At 45.2% G+C, this 21,428-nt stretch overlaps 1 protein-coding gene across 1 annotated transcript in view; it reads right to left on the bottom strand.

Moving 5' to 3' along the window:
• The window catches only part of LOC138487919 (zinc finger protein 773-like), a 160,631-nt gene that overhangs the window by 105,677 nt on the left and 33,526 nt on the right, over nt 1-21,428 (bottom strand). The window contains exon 2 of the mRNA XM_069614545.1: nt 18,763-18,889. Within this exon, the coding sequence (XP_069470646.1) occupies nt 18,763-18,889 (127 nt within the window). The remainder of the gene's footprint in view (nt 1-18,762; nt 18,890-21,428) is intronic.

The following is a 21,428-nucleotide window of genomic DNA, read 5'->3' as shown; positions in this document are numbered from 1 at the left end:
AACCAGCACCAGCGAAAGTATACATTGTATAATGTCGACTTATAATGTATTTTCCTGATAAACTTGTTGAAATGCAGGGCAAAAGTAACTAAGCAAAACAAGACCTATATTGCCTCCACAGACTTGGCCCACGCTTTCGACTCAATAAACAGGAACACTTTATGGGAATAACTGTCAAAATGGGGCTGTCCGACTGACCCGAGGGAAGCCCTGGAACTCCTGCACTCTGGTACAACACTAAGAATACGCTTGGACAGAGCAGGAACTCTGTCTAGCGAAATTGGAACATCAACACGGATAAAACAGGGCTGCAGACTAGCACCGGCCATATTTAATCTTTACATATCTGACATCGAGGAGGCTTTTGAAGATGTGTGGTGCTTCTGCCCAAGGATTGCAGGCACTCCAGTGGGAAGACTACTCTATGCCGACGACCTCCTAATCATGGACCAAACTGAAGTGGGACTGTAGAGACAGCTGAATGCTTTGTCTAAATACGTGTGTGACAATTCACTAAACATCAACCCTAAGAAATCCAAAATTATGGTTATAGGAGAAGCAAATAGAACCCACAGAACGAAAAGAAATTGGAGTCTCCGAAGGGGTTAAAATACCCAAGGTTACATCTATGAAGTACTTGGGGTTAACAGTGAACACCAGCATGGTAGACTCACATGGGGCAGCAGCCGTGAAGTTTAGAGCCAAGAACTTAGCAACCCAGGCTAGAATATTCAACCCCAGTATGGAACATTCACCCTCCTTCCCATCATTAACTTTTACAAATCAAAAGGTGATTCCGATTTTGATGTATGGCTCTTTAACGCAGTTACAACTTGCAGGCTCGCTTTGGAAGCAGGTTGAGGGAACATTTTGGCGACAAGCTTTGAATATGCCAAGCTCCCTATCGGTAGAAGTGATCAGGAGAGAAATGGGAATGGTGTCATTGTACACCATTATGGTTTGGAGATCACTGTCGATGTTGAGGAAATGTTTACAACCACCAGGTGAAGGAGGGTACGAAGTCCTACAAAAAGCCATCTCCTTAAACAGCGAGAAGCCTCTAACTGAATGGAGATCTACATGTGTGGAGATACTAAATAGTCTAGCACTGAGCGAAGAGATTTTACTGAAAAATCCTGACCACGTCAAGAAGAAACTTTACGACCAGGACTGGATAGACACAGGTGAACGGATTTGGAGCATGAAAAGTGGTGGACGGATAACGAAAGACGCTAGGAAACGTGGTCAAGTTCCAAGATACCTGACAAAGTTTCCCTCTCCCACTATAGACAGGAGTTCATGAGGTTCCGCTTTAACCTGTTCCCCACAAAAGAAGTTCTCGAGAGACGCAAAGTAGCCTCAATGAGAAACTACATGTGCCGGCTCTGCAAGGGTTCGCTTGAAACCCTAGAACATTTAACAACTGAATGCGAGTCACTGAAGGATTCAACAACAACATATTTGGGACATTTGCTTCAGAAGCCAACAACATCACTTCGAAATTCACTTTTGGTCAGCCTGTGTCAAGGGAGAAGATATACAGAGATTTTAGCCCTGATGGCCTATGTTAAAGAAATCTTTGAGAGACTGACGATGGAAGAAGAAGGGGAAAGAGCTTCACTGAGACGAGAGGAAAAAAATGGATGATGGAGCGATATTAGACTTTTGGGATGGGAACTGGGGCTCCCTTTCACTATTTTTTCCTTCTATTCCTCTGTTTTAACGAGATTTTACACAGCTTTTTTTATTTATTTTTTTTCTCTTTCTTCTCTGCCACCAATTTTATGAAAGCTCGTTTTGTGTTAGTAAATAGCATTAAAATGTTTACATGTAAACTACAAACATGCTAATAAAAAAAAAATATATATTTTACCTGTAATGTTGGCAGAGCGCTCTCGGAGTAGCAGAGTCCTCTACGTGGCCCATTTTATCTTTATATAAAGAACACCTTTTACTCACTCGCAAGTTCTCCTGGTCTCATTCCTACCGGGGTGTGTCCATTGGTGTCTATCCATTCTATGGTTTTTTAGTATATTTATGGGAATGACCACTTTCATTTGGCAACCTCGACGCAATCGCCTTCTTTTTCTCTTTGATGCGAGAAGTCCCCTGGCCACAATGGCGAGATCCGAGGCGCCTCCATCAAGGCTGCCCACCTACGGCAACTGGTAACCTTAGAAAACGCATACGCCACTGAGAAGGTTCCACGGGTCCCGGCTTTGCGAATACCCAGGCCTACTGCTCACCGGAGCCAGGTTTGGCTCTTGATTGTGGGGCGGCACCCTGATTGTGGATCGACCGGGCTCGGAGGCTCTCGGATCAATACGGACACTGGAGTATCGATTGCGAGCGATCATAATGGAAGGGCAAGGGAAGGGACTCAGATTGAGGGTATTGGAGGGACAGTAGGTGGGTGTGAAGCTAAGTGGGATTTTTCTTTGACTGATCTTTTATGCATATGGCCATTAGGATATTATAAAAGGTGATGAAGTAAGAGGGGATACGGGAACCTAGCTCCGAAAGGGGGTGGAAGGCGGTGCAGCATAGTGCTATCTGGACTAGTACTGGAGTTTATATAATGAAGAAAAATAAATAATTGGGAGTCTTGCATAAGTAAAAGGCTTGGAAACTTAGTTGTGCTCTTTTTTTTTCTTGTCTATCTTTAGGAGGAAGTGTCTAGGGGTCGGTACAGAAGGGACCAGGGCAGGGTGAAAGAGGGGAATAAAAAAGTGAGGGGGGGGGGCCTGGATTCAGGGAAGGTGGAGTAGTAGGGGAGCAGGAAGGCTGGGTTTATGTTCTATGTTATATGGTGTTATTACAGTATGTCAGATTGTTATGTTCAATGTTATATGGTCAGTGTGTTCGTTGCTTTTCTTTTTTAAATGATGGTATAAAGGTCCCCTTTTTGAAAAATAATTACGGTTTTTGAGCCAAAGGTACGGTCAAAAGATTATGTTGAACAGCCATATGAGCAAAGGTTCTTATGGTGAGTATACTGTGACACGATAACAAAAAAAACTGGCTTTAGAGTGTACACACCTCCACGCACGCACCCAATAGCGAAGAAGAAAACGCACGATGGGGTCAGAAACACTGTTCATGCACATATGCCAGCACTTCCCTGTTTACAGTGAGAAGATAAAAAAAATACTATGAACAATGGTTAATGCAAATAAAAGGGGATGAGAAGTCCTAAATCTGGCCAGAGGGGGAGGTCCTTTGACAAGTCCGTGTTGGACCTAGTAGCAACGTATTTATCGATTAAATATAAAAGGTAAGCAACTCCAGCATAGAAGAGAAGTTCTAGATTTTTGGAGATTGTTCGAGGAAGTGTCACAAATGAAAAAACTTAACAGCAGAGAACAACTGCCCCAAACTATGAAGGCCGAGGAAGAGGGAGGAGAAGGGAAGGAGTAAGGGAAAGAAGCCAAAAAGCTGTACCCATTACTAACTAAGCCCGCCGAGGGATATAGTGAACCCAAATATGTGCCCAAACCAAGCCCCCTGTGCCGGCAGCAGCTCCCCATCCCCCTTATGATCCAAAAGGGTTGTATGGGCCAACCTGTGTACCCCCAGTGAATTTAGGACGTTTAACACAAGACTTGGAAACTCAGCTATGACCTAAGCTGAATTAACTCGGCTAAGGGAAATACGCGGGCAAAGCCAACCCCTGCCCGGGGGCAAACAGACACTGCCACCCACAGCTCCACCTACCCCAGCAAGCCCAACAGAAGATGAATGGAAGTCTGGGGACTTCCTGATTCGTATTGATAAGAGACTCCTAAGTCATACGAGTGAGCAGAGGAGAGGAGAAGAGGAACCAGCAAATGGAGGACAGGGAATTGTAACAGACAGGGATGAAGAATGTTGGAGTGACAGAGCAGTACGAGGAGGGAGCCAGAGCAGGTGGCATGAGTACACCAAGTCAAACGCTTTTGAGTGATGAAGGAGAGGAGGAAGGGTGGCACCCTGGGAGGTTAAGAAGTAGGATTGGGAGAATGGCTCTAGCAACGAAGAAAGGGACGAAGGTAAGCAAAAATAAAGGGATGTCAAATTTGCAGATGCCACTAATACACAAGGGGGCGGGGAGGCCTCATGTTCCCTGGGCACAGATGGATAAAGCCAATTTATTGAAAACATTGCCCCTGCTCTCCGGGGGTGGGCGAGTAAGTGGATATATGCCTTTGAGAAGAATGTAGCGGGTGTCCCGTTGGCAATTAGTGACGTCAAATGTTTGTTGGTGTCCGCAGTAGGTGACCAGGCAAATGGAGTGTGGGTGAGGCCGGGTACCCAGGGGTTACATTGGATTGCGACCACCATGATGGGGTGTCATTTAACAATGTGAGGGCACAGGTGTGGGGTGCACTGAAGAGCACCTTCCCAGATACGCCCGATTTACAATCAGTGATGCAATGCATTATGGAGGAGGACAAAGATGCTGTGGCTTACATTCTTCGGGTGCAAGACATGTGGAGGGTGGAGACGGCCACGGCTTGGGACCAATCTACCTCTGTCTTTTACTTCATTATCAAGAGAGGTCTCCCGAAGGAGGTGCAGAAGGCCCTTGATAAAATTGCTGGGATAGACGTCAAGGGCTGGCCAGAAATACAGAGCATCTTAGTACATCACTGTAGGATGATCAAAGAGAGAGAAAATACATTCTGCAGAAAAGGTTGGCAGGCGAAGCAAAGCTTGTACAGACTAAATTAGTGAAGGTCGCGGCAATAGCAGCCGCCCTCCCCACGCAGGGGCAAGGAGAAGGGGAGGAGGGACCAATAGCGATACAAGCAAGAATGGCAGCTACTTGGGCAACCAACGGGCAGGAGCAATGGGCCGGAGAGGAGCAATATGCAGGGCCCCAATGGCAGGGAAGGGCTGGAAGAGGAGGACAAAGAGGTGGGTACCGGGGCAACGGGGAGGTTACAGAAGACAAAAACCCAGAGGGGGAGGACAAGGAACATGTTGCTCATGTGGTAGATGGGCCACTTTGCAAGGAACGGGATTGGCTTCGAAAGGACCGACGGGAACCGCTTCCCCTCTGGGGGGGTTTGGGGAGGGGCTTCTGAGTGATTGGTTGAAGAGACTTACGAGTCTCATGCTCTTTTTTGGCAGTCTCTAGAGCCTCGTCGACTGCTTTACCGATGAGGTTGGATTCCTCGATAGGCTTATTTATAAGGGCTGCTTGGGCCTCCGGAGCCAAGCATGCCGCTTGAGCAGGGTGCCCTGAGCTAGGGATCTTCCTGCCGTCTCTGCAGTATCCAGGGTGTTTTTAATTACATTTGTGTTGACCTGCCTGCCCTCGGCCACGATAGCGAGTAATTTAGTTCTTGTGCGTTCAGGCACTTCCGGGAGACCTTCTTGTATAAGGTTCCGGTGCGGATCAGCATAACTGGCAAGCAACGTGGTGTTTGCCATGTGTGTGGTAAAGGCAGCTGCTGTGGTAATACGTTTACCCAAGGAATATAATCTTTTTGACTCCTTATCGGGTGGTGCCTCTCCCGTAGCAAGGGGTATTCCCACCCGCTTCCGGGTGGTGGTAACCACTTGGGAATCAGGAGTGGCGTGGCTTTTAATATATTGAGGGTCAGAAGGCGATGGCCGAAATCATTTCTCCACCCTTGGATTTACTGCCCTGGTCTGGGCTGGTGTGACAAGAGAAGAAGGAGCTAATCTCCTTTTAATAGCGTTCAGGAGAGGAATGGCTTGACTGGAGGGTTTTTTTCCTTTTAGAATGTCCTCCACGAAATCTTGTTCAAGTATGGCTTCTTGGGTGGCGATCTGAAAGTAATCGGCTGCCTTCCTCAAGATGGCATTAAAGGCCATTTGATCATCTATTGGTGAAGCTTAGCGGGCCGGAGTGGAAGGAGGGGAGTCCAAACACAGGACATCTGTGTCCTGATTGTGAGTAGCAAGGGCCCATGGCTCCGTCTCAACTTGAGTGTTCTCCCAGTTGTCCGTGGCATCCGCCTGGTCATCTGCAGTACAGTCCTGTAGGAAGGAATAATCTTCTTCCTCATCATAAATATCTTGATATGTGTGAATTTGAATTTCATCTTCAGGTTGTAGGCAAGTGAAATGGTCCTGAGGAGATTCTAAAACTCCAGGAAACCGTAAGGTTGACACAGCAACACAGAGGTCTCTCGGGTATAGGGTGCTCTGAAAGCGACAAAATCCTTTCCAAGCGGTCCATGCACCCTTCAAATTTTTCCCTGGTTCATTTAGATGAACCAGAAGGTGCAAAACATGGAAAATCTTCATTGTCTTGCCTTTGCACCGAAATGATTTATTATGGATAGTGCTAGACAAGGCTCCTGACTATCTTCATAGTCTTCGCGAGCATCGGTGTGCTGCGACGTGTCTTTAGACGGGTCCGCGGCACGCTCCTTACGTTTTGTCGACTCTTTCGGCATCAACCCCACTGCCGAAGTAATCCTTGCAATGCTTTCGGGGAATCGGGGCGTGCCGTACGACTAAGAACCTAGCAGTAGATGTTTCACCTACCGATTGATTAGGAGGCCTAGCAGTAGATTTTTGTACTACAGGGGCCTTAGGGGGCGTCACCTGAGCGCGATTCGCCGACCAAATGTGATTTTGAGGTAGCGCCCTTAAGTTTTGAAGGCCCAGTTCCAAGCCGGTGCTGCGAATGCGGGGGAAGGCTGTTGATCTTCAAGATCAGAGTATTCCGTCTGAATTTTTGGTGGTTCTGTCGGCGCCTTCACCCGTTTCGACGAAACTGGGGAAGGGGTTGTGTGTTTAGTGTGCGTCTTTTGTATGCCCGTCACAGGGTGTTGTTCCCGTAGTGTGACTTGCGTCAGGCCTGGAGGGGTCGGGGATGGGCGTGGCGGACTTAGAAGTGTCCGTTGTAAGGTCGATGGCATCCGATATGGATGATTGGTCATCACTAGTGTCCCCGTCACTTTCGGCGGGTGAAGAAGATCCAGCCCGCAACATGCCGTAGGCGGGCCACCGCTTAATGCGACGGCGCTCCTTAAGTGTTTTAGGTGGAAGGAGTCTACAAGCCGCGCACCGCGCTTCGTCGTGGTCAGGGGGCAGACAATTATTGCACTTATCGTGCTTGTCCTTCCAAGGGTATCTGATCCTGCAAGAGGGGCAAAACCTAAATGGTGTCCTTTCTATAGCGAAAGGTAATGAAGATGATGACCAGACCTAGAGGGTAAAGAGGGGGAAAGAGGAGAGACATAGCGAAAGGTATGACCAGCCCGACCCCACTCTCCCTACTGTGTAGGCTGGCCAGAGGGCCCGGCCATGTGGATGACTCTGCCGCCGGATTTTAGTCAAAGTCCACCGTCGTCGAAATTTCCCGCAATCTACGTCATAGTATTTGAAGCACCGGCGAAGTGACTTTAAGGGAAATAACCGACAGAGTCGGTAAACAAGGATAAACAATGTCTCTTATGAAGAGCTCCGCAATGGGGCGACCAGTTATCTGGGTGGAAAAAAACAATCTCAGGGTCCCTCAGCGCGTGAGGGATTTTGGGTACACTACACGTCACAGACACGCCTATGCCGACGTCCCTTTTCGGTCCCCGAAAGGCAAGATCCAATACTCTGCGGTTACCACTGGATGTCGCACCATATGCACAGCATGTGATTCTAAGCAGATTAACAAGCATCAGAAATGCGCATTACAAATACTCAAATCATAGAATTCTACTGTGCCTTAGTTGTTTTTGTAGTGCTAGGGTCAGGTTAGAGCTTCCTTTTGGATGGATAACTGATGAGCACTCTAGTTAGTTTTTGTTAGGTCGGGAAAACCCATAGTTTAGGGAAAGTCAGGAGTTTACACTTTTCTTAGCATAAAATGGAAGACCAGAATGCGTGTCCTTCTGGCTCGTCACATATGGTGTCACAGATGGGATTACAACAACCTGAGATAAAGTTGACCTATGTCATAGATTTCACTGAACCTAAAACTAGGAAGAATAGGTTGGGTCTTAGCTTTCATATCTTGAAGCCCAAAACTATACTACCAAGTCGGAAGACTGTAGAAGGGAAGGACTACAAACCTGTAGTCCCCGGGGGCAATAGATACTGGGGCGGGATGACCGGTACTTAGTTTAGGCTTCCACACAGATATGCCTCCTGGTTTTATGTTATACGCGATTCCACCAGCCATACCTTGGCTGAAAACTGGACTAATCGTTCTCTCCCTCTTTCACTATGTTCCTATAGAAATCCAGAAGGGGGAATTGCTTGCACATCTTATGTACGACGTCCTCATACAGGAACCATTATCGCACAAACAATAGAGAGAGAAGTATAGAAAACTTGATGAAACTGGATCTTAGAGAAAACCTCCCCGAACATTTTTTTCCCACTGATTGGGAGGGAAGATTATATGTCAGCAAAATTCAGATGAGACCTAACATCTCTTTAAAGAAAAGAGAGAAAATAAAAAAAATAAAGTCCTGTGTTTTTTCCAGAATCCGAGGTGGACTGGAAGAGAAGGAACCTTTTGGGAACCTCGAGGGGACATCTATGGGAACAAAGAATTGGCCTTAGATGTAAGGAGAAAAGGAGAAAATGCTTTGTTCAGGAGACTATAACGGACAAATCAGGAGGTGGGGGGGGTGGAGAATATCTCAGTTATTGGGACCAATAGATCTGATCCAGCCTAATGAGTCTACCCTATACCAATCAGGGAAAGAATTGCAAGATGACTCAATTCAGGTCTCCCCCCACCCTTTTACAAAGGAACAAAAATGTTACTCATGTAGAGAGAACGGACATCCTACTAGACACTGTCCTCTCAATTTTAGTTCTCCTCCCCCATCATACATAAAATAAATCAAGGCCCCAGGACAGAAACTAAGAGCCTGTTTTTCTCCATCTCATATGCTCAAAATACACAAGTTCCCACTTTGAGAAGAAATTATCCATTCATAGATCACTCTAAAAATAGGCAACCACAAAACCAGATTAAAACCCACGATCTATATGCTGGAATCCAAACCGTTTAAGTCCCTGCCAGTGTTCACCATAAAAAGAATTTGGGCCCAGCTCGATAGTGGAAGTGAAGCATGTGTCGTTCATCCGAGACTACAAACCTCGGGCTAGGAAAAGTCCTTTTGAAGGGCTAATGTATTTTATTCATGGGGATGTTCGAGGTTACTCCTTTACTCCAATATCAGTGACCATTTTGGGAGAAACCTTACGGATAGAGGCAGCCGTTATCTCAAACCTACCGGAAGACTTCATTCTAGGTAAGTCCCACAAGTACATCAATGGCTCACGGAGATAGCCCAAAAGGAGTTGGAAACTAATCCCTGATTTTTAGATGAGAAAATAAGATTGCAACATACCAGGGTAAGATCAGCAGTAGAAAAAAGTATCAAGGAAGAACTAAGACTAGATGCAAATGCTCCAACTTTTGGTGAACGACTAGTCAAGAATACATCAAGAGTCCCGTATTCTCCTCTACATTTCTAGGAACCATCGATCAGTAACCTGTAAGGACCCACCTGGACCAGGGAAATGAGAAAAAATAGAACACCATTGAAATAGCTACGTCTGTTCATTGGCGTAAAACAAGGTGTAATTAAGAGACAGAAGGGAAAGCCATTAAAAGAAGGGAAAGGGTATGTGACAAATCGCGGGATCAGACATTTATCCCAAGGAAGGAGCCTTTTCCTGTGAGAGTAGGGAGGTGAGCCTGCTACGCAATACCTCCCTAGAGGTAGCGGCAAGCAGGATCACACCCGAAGAGACTTTCCCCTTTGGGACAAGGACTCCTGTCCGATGATGAACTCCCTAAACAGCCAAACTATAGCCCATCCCTAATAAAACCTGTTCAAAGAAAACATAAAGACCAACCTGATATTTGTTATTGTCAAATAGAATTGTGTGAAAACCTGAAAAGAAATACTTTTGTGGTACTGTGATGAAGAAAACTACTGGAGCAGTACAAAGCACAAGTGGAACAAAGAAGAAGGACTTTGACGCTGCACCATGAAAGTCCCACGCAGCGTCATGAATCTGAGACGAGTCGTCCTGGGAGAGAGAGAAGCCTGGGAGTTCCAAATCAGTTCTAGGAGTGAAGCTGAAGGAAAATGGGGATACACAGCTTCCGATGCTGGGAGAAAGCTGGCATGCGAACCCTAGCATGTTTCACCCAAGAAAACCTGAAGCGATAGAAGCCGAAGGAATGGTGCAGTGTCCAAATAGTGACCAAGTAGGAAGTGGTGGCGTGACTGAAAGCCGGTGGACTTGGGAGTCTCCAAACACAGAGACCACTTAGCTGAAGGCACCACGAAGCTGCCGAATGAAGAACGAGCAGAGAGTCGAGAAGTCAACCTGACAATTGACAAAGAGGGTCCCATTCTGACAGCAGTCCTGGTGATCTCCTTTCCCAGAGATATAAACGTAACAAGGAAAGCGGGAGACTAAGTATTGGAAAAGAGTAAGAAGCATTACTGGAACAGTCATACTAGTCCCAGTAATAATTAAGTATTGAAGAAGAGGGACAATCATTCCTGGACCACTCATACTTGTCCCAGTAAAAAACCAAGTATTGGTGAAGGGTGAGAATCATTACTGGAACACTCATACTCTCAGTAAAGACCAAAAGTTGGAAGTGTATAAGAAGAGTGAAAATTATGATTGGAACAGTGCTATTTGTCCTAGTCAAGAAAAGGATTGGACATTGAGTAACGAGAAAGTCTAACGTTTAACTAACAAGGAAAGAACAGCAGTATCCCAAGGAAAAGGGAAATAAAAACAAATAAAAGAACAGAATAAAAGAGAGGAAGAACCAGCAGGTGAAAGACACAGTTGAAAAGCCCAATAAATGAACATTACAACTTGATAAAAGTAGTTAAAAATTGACTACCTACGAATACTTTACAAAAGTGAACTTGCTGAGAAACCAGCACATGGGAGAAGGGAGCCATTCCCCTGTGCCTTAGTTGTTTCAGGCTAGATTAGTTTGGACAGTGTTCATATCTCACTTTTGGACTCACTGACAACTGACGAGTACCCTAGTTTGTTTTTGTGAGGTAGGGAAAACCTGTGGTTTAGGGAAAGTCAGGAGTTTACTAAGAAGAAGCATAAAATGGAACACCATAGTTCGTGTCCTTCTGACTCGCTACACCATGGAAAAAGGAGGTTTGGAGACAAATTGGTATTTTTTCTCTGCACAGGAAGCTATAAAATATAGGACGGTTTTGATTCTGCTAAGGTTTTAAACTGGTTCTTCATAAAAATGTACCAGCTTCCTTTCTAAAGATCAATTCCAGGATATAGTGTGATGAATTTGGTGAAGTTGCCACCAGACCCCAGGGGAGGGTCTTCTGCCACGTGGCCAGGCAAGGGCAGCGGTTAGCCGACTCCAATCCTGGGTTTGGCTATCTACTGGAGGACCACATGGAGGGGGATGGAGGGGCAGCCTTGATGGGGTGAAGATGGATCGCCATGTGTGGCATATTGTAACGTGGAGCTTTCTGTTAAAAACCATAGAGACACACATACTATTGGCCTACTGGGCCGAGGAACAGGGCCCAAGTAATGAAGATCACGCCCACTGAGGACCACACAGTGCAGGCTAGTTGTTCCAAACAGCTGGTCAATGCTGGGAAATTTAAAACACTGGACAATCCAGGAAGATGGAGACGCACCATACCCAAGTACTCAAGGCTGGTTGGGAAACTGAAGGGACACCGAGTAGACTGGAGAGCAGACGAGATTGTGGCAGTGTCAGAACATAAGGCTCCAGAGACCAGATGAATTAATGAGCAAGAGACGCTCTACTGGGAGAGCTGCTGCAGTGCGAGGACAGGGGAGCCTACACAACGCTGGCCCGAAGACGAAACTTACTGCTGGGCAACATGCAGACCAATGAGAATGCCAAAAGCAGCCAGGAGAGACCAGTGGGCCCACACAGGGAGATTGGGAAACTGGGGCAGGCGCTTCCAGGTGTACACTGCACACCAATTGAAAGTAATTTGAAAGCCTGGGTGAACTCGAGCAGGGGAGCTGGGTGAACCTGACAAGCACGTGATGTTGTCAATGAAAGGCGGGAAAAGGCCCAGTACTCGAACGGAAAAGAATATGAACATGTGAAGGTGTTACAACATTGGCAAAATCCTGGCAGGAGAGTATATCAGGCACCTTGCATGTAAGTCGGGGACCGCACCCAAATAAAGGAAATCAAGAAGTCTGATCAAGTCCTGGAAGAGACTATGCCAGGCCCCTGTTTAGGAGTCAGGAGACTCACCCCAGAACTGTGTTGAATACAACCAAGAAAAGAAAGCAAGTCTTGTGAAGGACTAAAAAGACCAAGCCGGGAAGGAGCAACTTATTGGTCTTTTTCTTTTGTTGTGATCTTGGGAGAGAGAGAGAACCCCTTTCTAACAAGAGCGGAGGGAAAACTCTTCCTAAGGCAAAACATTTCCAATTATTTAAAAGTAGTTGAAAGACCAAGACAATGGAAATACTTTCTTGGCTGTTTTGGGTTAAACTTGTAAACCACTGTGCTGAAAGCAAGCATGAGGAGAAAGTAATGAAACCTTGCAAATGTGTGAAACCCCGGGGAAGAGAAACAAGTTCCTTGAAAGGAACATATTGTAAGGAGAAGAAAGGCAATCTCTTCATACAAAATCCTTGCCATATATTTGAAAGTGGTGGAAAGACTGAGTGTTAGGGAGAATTCTCCGAAATTTGCTAATTTCCTTCTACCTTAGAGACCCCCTAGCTCTTTTGCTGGACTTTAGGACTTTTATTTTTTATCCTGGAGAGAGCAAGACCTTTTTCCCACTATCTGATGTATTTTTCATTTGATTTGAACTCTGTGTTTCTTTTGGTTTTGGAGTCTGACAAACTCCATAGGCATAATATTTTTACATTGTGACACAGCACCCTCAGAGCAGTGCCACAGAGAAATCCTTTGGATTTCTGCCAAGGTTTAAATACCTTCTCTTGGATAACTACTCTTGCCAAGAGTAGTGAAGTAAAATTGACGTTACTTTGTAGACCCAGCACACACTATCTTACATAGAGTGCTGGAGGGGTTACTTAGTATCCCCTTTGTCTATCTTCTCATGGAAAATGTTTATGTTACCCTTTCTACAATTAATGGCTGGTGGCAGTGGTTTACTTTTTCCTACCATAGTGTTTTTAACGCGGGCTGCGTTCGCAGCTGCAGTATAGCACCCATGGGTGCCCATTTTATCAAGATAGCCCTAGTCTTCTTTTTTTGCCATTTCTTGTTGGTAAGGTCCTTCGTGAGATTTACTCTGCGTGCCAAACCAGGTTTGGTCCCTTTGTTCGCTTTGTCTTTGGCAGGGTTCACTGCTGAAGCCCGCCTCTGGCTCCAGCGTGTCTGGCAGGGCAGGATACCGAAGGAGGTTCCAGAAACTCCCTGTGCTTAGTCTTCTTGGTTACAGGAATGCACCCAAAAGGTGATTGGCTGGTGGGCTGTCCTTTGAGGACAGCCACCCTGCTGTGTGAGAGACAGCTAGGCTGCGAATGAATGGGAGAAACGTGTATAAAAGGAGAGGTCTTTTGCAAGGAAGGCAGAGTCGACCAGTGGACGAAGGAATCGAAGAAGAAACCGAAGAAGAAGAAGAAGAAGAAGCTTGCTGTAACCTCTTGGACCGTTGGTTTGCCCGGTGAAGCACTGCTGCACTGCTGAAACTCTGAATTTCTAATCAACTAGAGGAGCCCTGTAAGGACGGCTTCTCCCCTTGGGTTGGTGGGACCAATCAGCCCCAAGACAAACTCAACTGGAACCCTTCTCTCTGCTGGCTGTACTTCTTTGCTGCTGCAGGAACCGAGTGCCAGGGGACAGGAACACTAAAATCGAGTGCATTACCTTCAAGACAGACCCAAGCTCCAGGAAGATCCTCCGGACTCCCCCGAAGCAGGACTAACCAAGCCTTAGCCACCTCAAATGAGTGCTGGACCCCAGAAGCAAGGAAACTCCACAAGGTGTCCCAGAACCACGGTGGTGCTATTTGCAAGTAGCTGAAACCGCGAAGTGCCGCTGATCTGAATGGTGCCCATTGCTGCCACCAAACTTCAACCCGTAGTGGAGGAGTTCCCAGACGTCCTCCCTTTTGTCCCCACTACTGAGGCCCAAGTACAACAACAGGAACAGAAGCCAGCTGGAACCTTTTCTTCAGACTCAAGGTACTGTGAACTAAGGGGTATTTACGTCTTGTGTGTAGCTTGCTTTTTCTCAGTTGAGACTTGCATTGGCTGCACTTTGCAGAGTTGCTTGCAGCTTTGCCCTTCACAAGCCTCCCAGCTTGTGGCCCAACAGTGATTTCTTTTACAACTAAATGCTTTAACATTGTGCAAGACATTTGTGCTAATCTTCAAGAAGTGTCTCACCTCCCCTAGACTTTGCTCAGTTGACATTGGCTACCCGGGCTCCCCGAAGACTCTTCTTACCCTCTGACTTTGTGTTCAACTGTCCCTCCAAAAAAGTCATACATACCTTACTTGTATAGCTGGGAAAGGGTTAACCTACATTGCATTGGGGGATTCTAAAGTGCTTAGCTGTTTGAGAAACGTGTTAACCATGGTTTCTTTTCCTTTTTGCCACAACTTCAGTATTACGTCCACAGTGTCCTTACTATTGAAATCACCTCAGGGGGTAGTAATATCTGTGCGCCATCCCAAAAGGGCATCTACTTACTTTATTGAACTGAAGGATTGCATTTTGAAGTGTATTTTAAGTGTTGCATATTACTCCCTTCTAAAGAAGGCTTATTTTAAAACTGACAAATTAATAAATAATTATTTAAATCAAGAAACCTTGAGTATAGGTGTTATTTGAATACCTGTCACTGTGAAACTCTATGTTGCAATCCTACAGCTCACATTGACCCCCCCTTGAGACAAGTCTGGCTGCTCATTCACACTACCAACTTGTGTAGTACGGGCCTATACCAAAGGTTGGGTTACCTATTGACAAGAGGATAAGGTTGGTGTAGTCTCCCACAGGCTTACTGCATACAATCTTGCCTAACATGGCACTTATGAGGCTGTGAAAGAACTAAGAAACTTGGGGTGGGAAAGGTTCCTCTTCCAAAAGATGCTGAAACTTTTTTGGGTCGTTTCTATCTTTGACACCCTTTTGGAACTTTGAGTTTAACGGAATGAACTACAGCTGCAAGTGGCAGCTAGAACATTAAGCCCTTTACGATAGGTTTAGCGTGTGAAGGTCAGCAAAGAGTTTTGGACATAGGACGGAAGACTTTTACTTTGGACATCTTGACAGAGACCGTAGTTAGTTTTGTTGAGGCATGAAACCCCCCCTCCTAGAATTAGGGAAAGATATTCTTCAACCCATTTCTTTTAATAAATGTTTATAGCAATCAACAGTATAACTCTTGTGTCCGAGTCTTACTCACGATGCCTCACAATAGGCAGTCATGATAAGAACATTAGACAGCAGATTATTAATACCTATACAAAAGGGGCAAGTGACAAGTAGCACCAATGAGGTTCTGTGCCAGCTTTGCATGAAAATAAAAGAGCATCTTGTCAACATAAGAATGTCCATAGCCCTTATATATTCGAAAAATAAGTCTGTGAGGTTGAATCACTAAGTATATAATGTACAATGTACAATGGGCTTTTTCACAACACTCACCCTAAAATTAAAGTGTTTGTAATCATGAACAATATAAACTCGTTTGGCAGCATTGGGAACTTGGATGCGGGGATAATATTGCTGTGCCATCTCTTACTCCACTGTGGTCCAAGCATACTGTTCCCTCCCTACTCTTGCAGAATTTAAAGACAAGAAGGGGATAGAAGGAGAAGGCGGCTCTCAGTGTAAGGAGCACTGTGATTCGGTCCATTTCCCAATGCACAGACATCCTTAAAGAACTATATATTGGTGATTAAAAGGTCTGAGTACTTAAAAACATTATATGACTATCTAAAAAATGAATAAGAATTATTCTTTGGAAATGTATTGCAATTTTCAAAACTCTCTCAAGTGTTCCAATAATTACTTCAAAGACAAAACACATGCCATGGCTATTTCTGTGTCAGAGCAGCCCCAACACTTCTGGTATGCGTATACTGCCTTTTGTCAGGGCACGTCTTCCCTGTCGAACCATCAGATTTACTCATTTAAATGTCAAAAGTTAACTTCACAGCTAATGCTGATGTTTATTAAGTGCCCAACATTTAATTTAATTTTGGAGCGTCCCTCAATGACTTTACTAACTCATTGGGATGCCAGTGTTTCTCTGTGCACCAATCCAGATTGCTCAAACATACCTGTATTGCTTCCTTGTTTCACAAGCCCATAATTCATAAGTGGGGAAAAAAAGCCCACCCAAAAGGCCACAGACTTGCTCCCTGGAGATTTGCAGACAATCTTTTGGAGACACGTACATGCATTTATATCAGCGCCTTCTTAGGAGCTCTTGCCTCACATCAATGTTGAGGAAAACAAGATCCGTGTACCAACAGCTTTGACACAACATAGAGGCCTTAAGGCACTGAAGGATCTAAAAAAATGCCCTGGTAGAAGATACTAGAAGATTTTTGGCCCTGTTGAGGGCACTGAAGGCAAATACATTACAGCCAGCAAATACTGGATTTCCTTTCTGATGCTACTCAAATTCTCCCGCACTAAAAGCAGCTCTCATTACCTTATGCTCATGATAGGCTCTTTACCCAAAGGTAGATCAGCATCCAATGTCAGCAGAGCTTTATCAAGAGGAAGGAGGTAGCAGAGAATTTAACCAGAGCAAGGAGTCAAACAGAAGAATCGTTTTCAACAAAGGGGAGGCCTCGAAATCCCTCTCCCAGTGGAGTAAACAGATCCTCCTCATTGATGGATGCCAGAGGCCTCGGCTTTCAACCCAGCACCTGCAGGATCTGCCACACAAGGGTACCCCCACATTTACCAGCTCTTAAAAAGCTGCCACCGGTGGCCATCAATGGGGCCATTCCAGCTGGTCAACACCTGCAAAGATGGCATTTAGAGGCGGTTGTCATGGAAAACAGATCCGTGCCCCACACAAGGGACAGGGGAAGCCATTGAAGCAATAGAGAAAGAAACACAGGGCCAGCAGGACAACCCAAATTGCCACTAATGGCAAGAGAAGCACATCACAGCCTCAAGAGGTGCACAAGATCGCCAACAGACAGTTAGTAACTGGCAAGAGTTCAGATGTTTCACAGTCTTACGTGAAGTCGGTGCTGGGTCGGAGCTCTCGTGTACAAATCCCGACCATGTCATTGGGGATTAACAGTGTCCATCAATATAGTCTGGGCTCCTTCGTGCGCTTTTCCCCTTCACCCTACTGTCCTCGAGCCACTGCCCTGTTCTTGTTCTTCACCTCCTTGCCTACCCTTACCCTTGGATTGTCTCTAGAGCCGTGCTTTGTTTGCATTACCTACCTGCAACCACCAACTGTCTCTGGAAACCTGCTTGTTTGCATTGTCTTACCCACAACCATCATTTTGACTCTGGATTCTTGCTGTGCTTTACATGGATTTATCTGCTACCATGGATTGACTTTGAAACCTTGTGATGTGTTTGCCTGCCTGCATGCCTAATGTAGCCCCTTAATCCCTGAGGCGAGGCTTCACCAGGATATAGTCACCATTACTGGCTTGTCCTAATTGCATGACTGGTTTCTCTTCATGCAGTTTACCTACTTGTTCCTGCACCTATTAACTGTTTGCATTCTGTACCTCTCGCCTTCTCCCCTCCGGCACACCCTTTCCTGCCCCTCTGTCCCCTTCTTTATGTCTTAGCACTTGCACGTTTTAAATCATGTCACGACCTAGTCAGAGCATTTTGTTTGTATGCCCACCTTCTCTGCCTCCTTGTACCTCCCACTCCCATTCTCCCGTGCCCTCATGCTGTAGCACTTGCACATTCTGAATGTTTCAAGATCTTAAGAACATTTTTGTTTTGTTTTATCCCCTCCTCACCTTTCCCTTCCACCACCCTTGTCTTGATGCGCCTTGAAACACAATTCTGCTGTGTAGTGCGCATAACAAATAAACAAATACAATAAAATAAGCAGCTGCTGGGAAGGCACCATGACCGACCTGCCCGTAATCCAGCCCATGCAGGCACTTGAACATCAGGTTCAGATGATTGGGAAATACCAATGAGTGGAGGCCAGAGAAAGAGAAGACCTGTTACTAGAGGTCCTTCTAATGATCTTAAACAAATAGGGTGGGACAATAAGAGGCTTGCATGTTCGGTCAGACTAATCATTCTTGTAGAAGAAGCTTTGCCCACAAAAGATGGATTTTCTCCATCTTTGAAAGGCTGTAAACCTTCCATTTGTTTTACTGCTCTTGTGTTGTGTGATGACCTGCAGGAATTTCTACATCTACACAATACTGCCCATGAAAGCTTTTGATGAAAACAAGCCATTCACTGTGTCACCTTTGTGCATCATTTCTTTCACCAACTTGATGACCATCTCTTCCTATGTGTTGGTAAAAAAAAGTACTACATGAAGGAGTTGGACTCATAAGTAAGATCCACATGCAAGCCGCAGACCCACAGTAAGAATCACCCTTTCCCTTTTGCCTTAGAACTTTAATTCTGTAAGATGGTATTTTCTGCTCTGCAGGTCTAACAGTGTTTCAGGTTACATCTTAAACACATTTCAAGAAGAAATTGTACAAATGCAAAACAAATACTGTGTGTTCTTGAAATTCTTTAGGATGTACAATATCAAGCATCCCTTTTTTTAAAAAAAATACACAAATGTAGACATTTGATGAGGTCTCGTATATAGAGTGAAACTTTACCCAGAGATGCCAAGGTTTGGTGTAGATCCTTCATCACGTTCTGGTAAAGTTCTGTCTGCCATGTATGCAACAGTTTCCATTCCTCTTCAGAGAAACAGGCAGCGACGTCGTGGAAAGTAGTCGGTGCCTGCAACAGCAAATGGTTTGTGACACACTCAAAGTCTTTCTATGAAACATTTGATATGGGGGCGAGGGTAAAGATTTAAAAGTAGGATGGTGCTCCAGCGTCCCCGTATTTATCCCACCTGACTTTTTCCTACCCGCCTACCCAATGACAGCTATGAGAACTGGCAGAACACACAGGAACTCTTGGTTTGCGCTAAAGATGCAGCATAAATTAAATACAGTATCTGCCTGTGATATCAGAAACAGAAGAGCCTCTCCATGGAGTTAGGAAGTGGATTAAGTTGAAAGCACTGCCTCTCCCTGCAGCTAGAAGTGGAATAATGAAGAAGGCTTAGCCAATTCAGCACTGGTGGAGGGTGAATAGGGAGTATGCATCTTTGGCTCGCCCTCCATATAATTCCTTTCTCAAACAGAGTCTGAAAACGCAGCCAGATTACTCAACCTGCGTAGTACGTTCATGATAAAAACCCAACACACCCTTTTATTTTTTCTTAACTAAAGGCTAGATTACAAACCATTAACAATGGAGAAACAAAGCGATTAAAAAGCAGTGGTACAGCCCCAAAACGCATTTAACTGCTGAAAAATATCATGAACGCCTTACTGTGAATGTCCAGATTGCACATACCGAAATGAAGACAGCAAATAAAGTATAAAGCAATCCTAAAGGGTTGCTAACATCTTTTCATAAGCTACATTGTCTTTGTTATGGCCAAACTCTGAATTTACATTAAGAGACTTAAAAAGGGTAAGAAGGGAATGAAACAAGAAAATATTGCAATGAGAAGTGGGGGGGGGGGGAGGAGGAGAGGTGGAGACACTGGGATCATGCGATTCTGTTGGCAATAGAATGTGTTGGTAAATAAGCCAGCATTTCCATTAGATTTTCTATTTACAGGTGCCACCCGCATACCAATTTACCCCTTCCTCTCCTGACCAACAATGATGCCTCATAGGGAGATAATCAGCAATGCCACAGCTGCCATCTTTACAGCCACCAACACATTGTCCACAGAAAGACCCAGATGTACGACACTTTGTAAAACAGTGGGCCTCATTACACGGATGGCGCTAAGGGATTATCGGCACCGGTAAGGGCACCGGTGCCGGTAATCCCTTAGCGCCATACAACGAGGTCCCTCTGCGGGTCCCGTCCTTAACGGGTGGACAGACCACACGTTAAGGACGGGTCCTGCTGAGGGACTTCAAGGCAAATAACGGTACCGCTAATAGCGGTACCGTTATTTGCTCCTTCCCCATTCCCATTGAGCCCTATGGGGGCTCGAATGGGAAGGGCCTTGGTGAATGGGGAATTACCGCCCCGCCAACCTTGAAATGGGACGGTAATTCCCCAATTCACTAAGGCGGAATCGGTAAAATACCGGCGGCAACCATGGCGGTTACCGCCGTCCGTGTAATGAAGCCCAGTGTGTTAAAAAGAATTTGTGCAGAGTGAAACACATTGGGAAATGTTCTGCAAGCGTCTGCAAACAAGTTAGTAGGTTTACATTTGGGATGCAGGACAGTTATGTGTGATCTTTACTTCATCTAGCTGACAAAAGTGCCCTGGATTGATTTTCAGAGCTGTAAATATTTATAGTAAGAGGCACGGGGAGCTGAAATTGTGGTGAAAGGTTACTGCTCCAACATCGTTGACCGGGTACACACACACACAAACACTAGAGTCCAGCCTTCTAATGGAATATATCAGGGTGTGATGTATTCCCCGCCCAACATGGTGCACATGTGTATGTACAGTACATTTGGAAATGTCATAATTTCCATCGAATTTCTAGGATAATTTCGCAATGAGATGAAAGGGTGCCTGGCATTATTAAGCATGAATATAATGTTGCTTCTTGTAAATAAATTCCTGATGGCTTTGTTATGTGATTGGTGTCTCATGGTTCTATGCGGTTTCACCTTAACAATTTTGTTTGTGGTCATTGTTTCCAACCTTTTTTCTTTTTAATGGGGGAGGTCCGTTCCAAATCCCAAAATTCCTTCTGCCCTGCCCCCTACCAGCACCTATTCATTTACACTCATATGTATATATATATATATATATATATATATATATAAAAAATATAGCCTATGAGTGTGTTGTCCAGAAACACGGTGCCGGTGCTTCCGAGTACCCATTCCCGTGGAGTCCTACGGGCCTCCACGGGAGTGGGGACTTACCCAAACCTTCACCAGGACTTGTAATGTGGTGGGCGTAATGAGGCCCATAGTTACGGTGATACCTATGAGACATGAGGAATCTGGAAACTATTGCTAATAACCTGACATGCAGGACAGATTTGGCCTGATATTTTCCAAAACGTTTCTCATGCCCCCCCTTAGACTGGAAAATGAGGGAAAGTTTAGCTAAAAAATGAAAAGGTTTTAAAGAAAGCAAAAAACGCTGTTTTCGGCCTACTTCCATTAATTTTCCCATAGAAAAATGTGCAATTTTGGGAAAGCTAAAGTGCAAAAAACTGCTGTGTGGATTTGCACCAGATAAACAACTTGGGTAGTAAGCGTTGCCTAGATTTGCA

The sequence above is a fragment of the Ambystoma mexicanum genome, chromosome 9 (assembly GCF_040938575.1).
Source record: "Ambystoma mexicanum isolate Mex_15411 chromosome 9, UKY_AmexF1_1, whole genome shotgun sequence".
Classification (NCBI taxonomy): domain Eukaryota; kingdom Metazoa; phylum Chordata; class Amphibia; order Caudata; family Ambystomatidae; genus Ambystoma; species Ambystoma mexicanum.
Note: the sequence above shows the minus strand (reverse complement) of the source record. Positions and strands in the feature narration are given on the sequence as shown.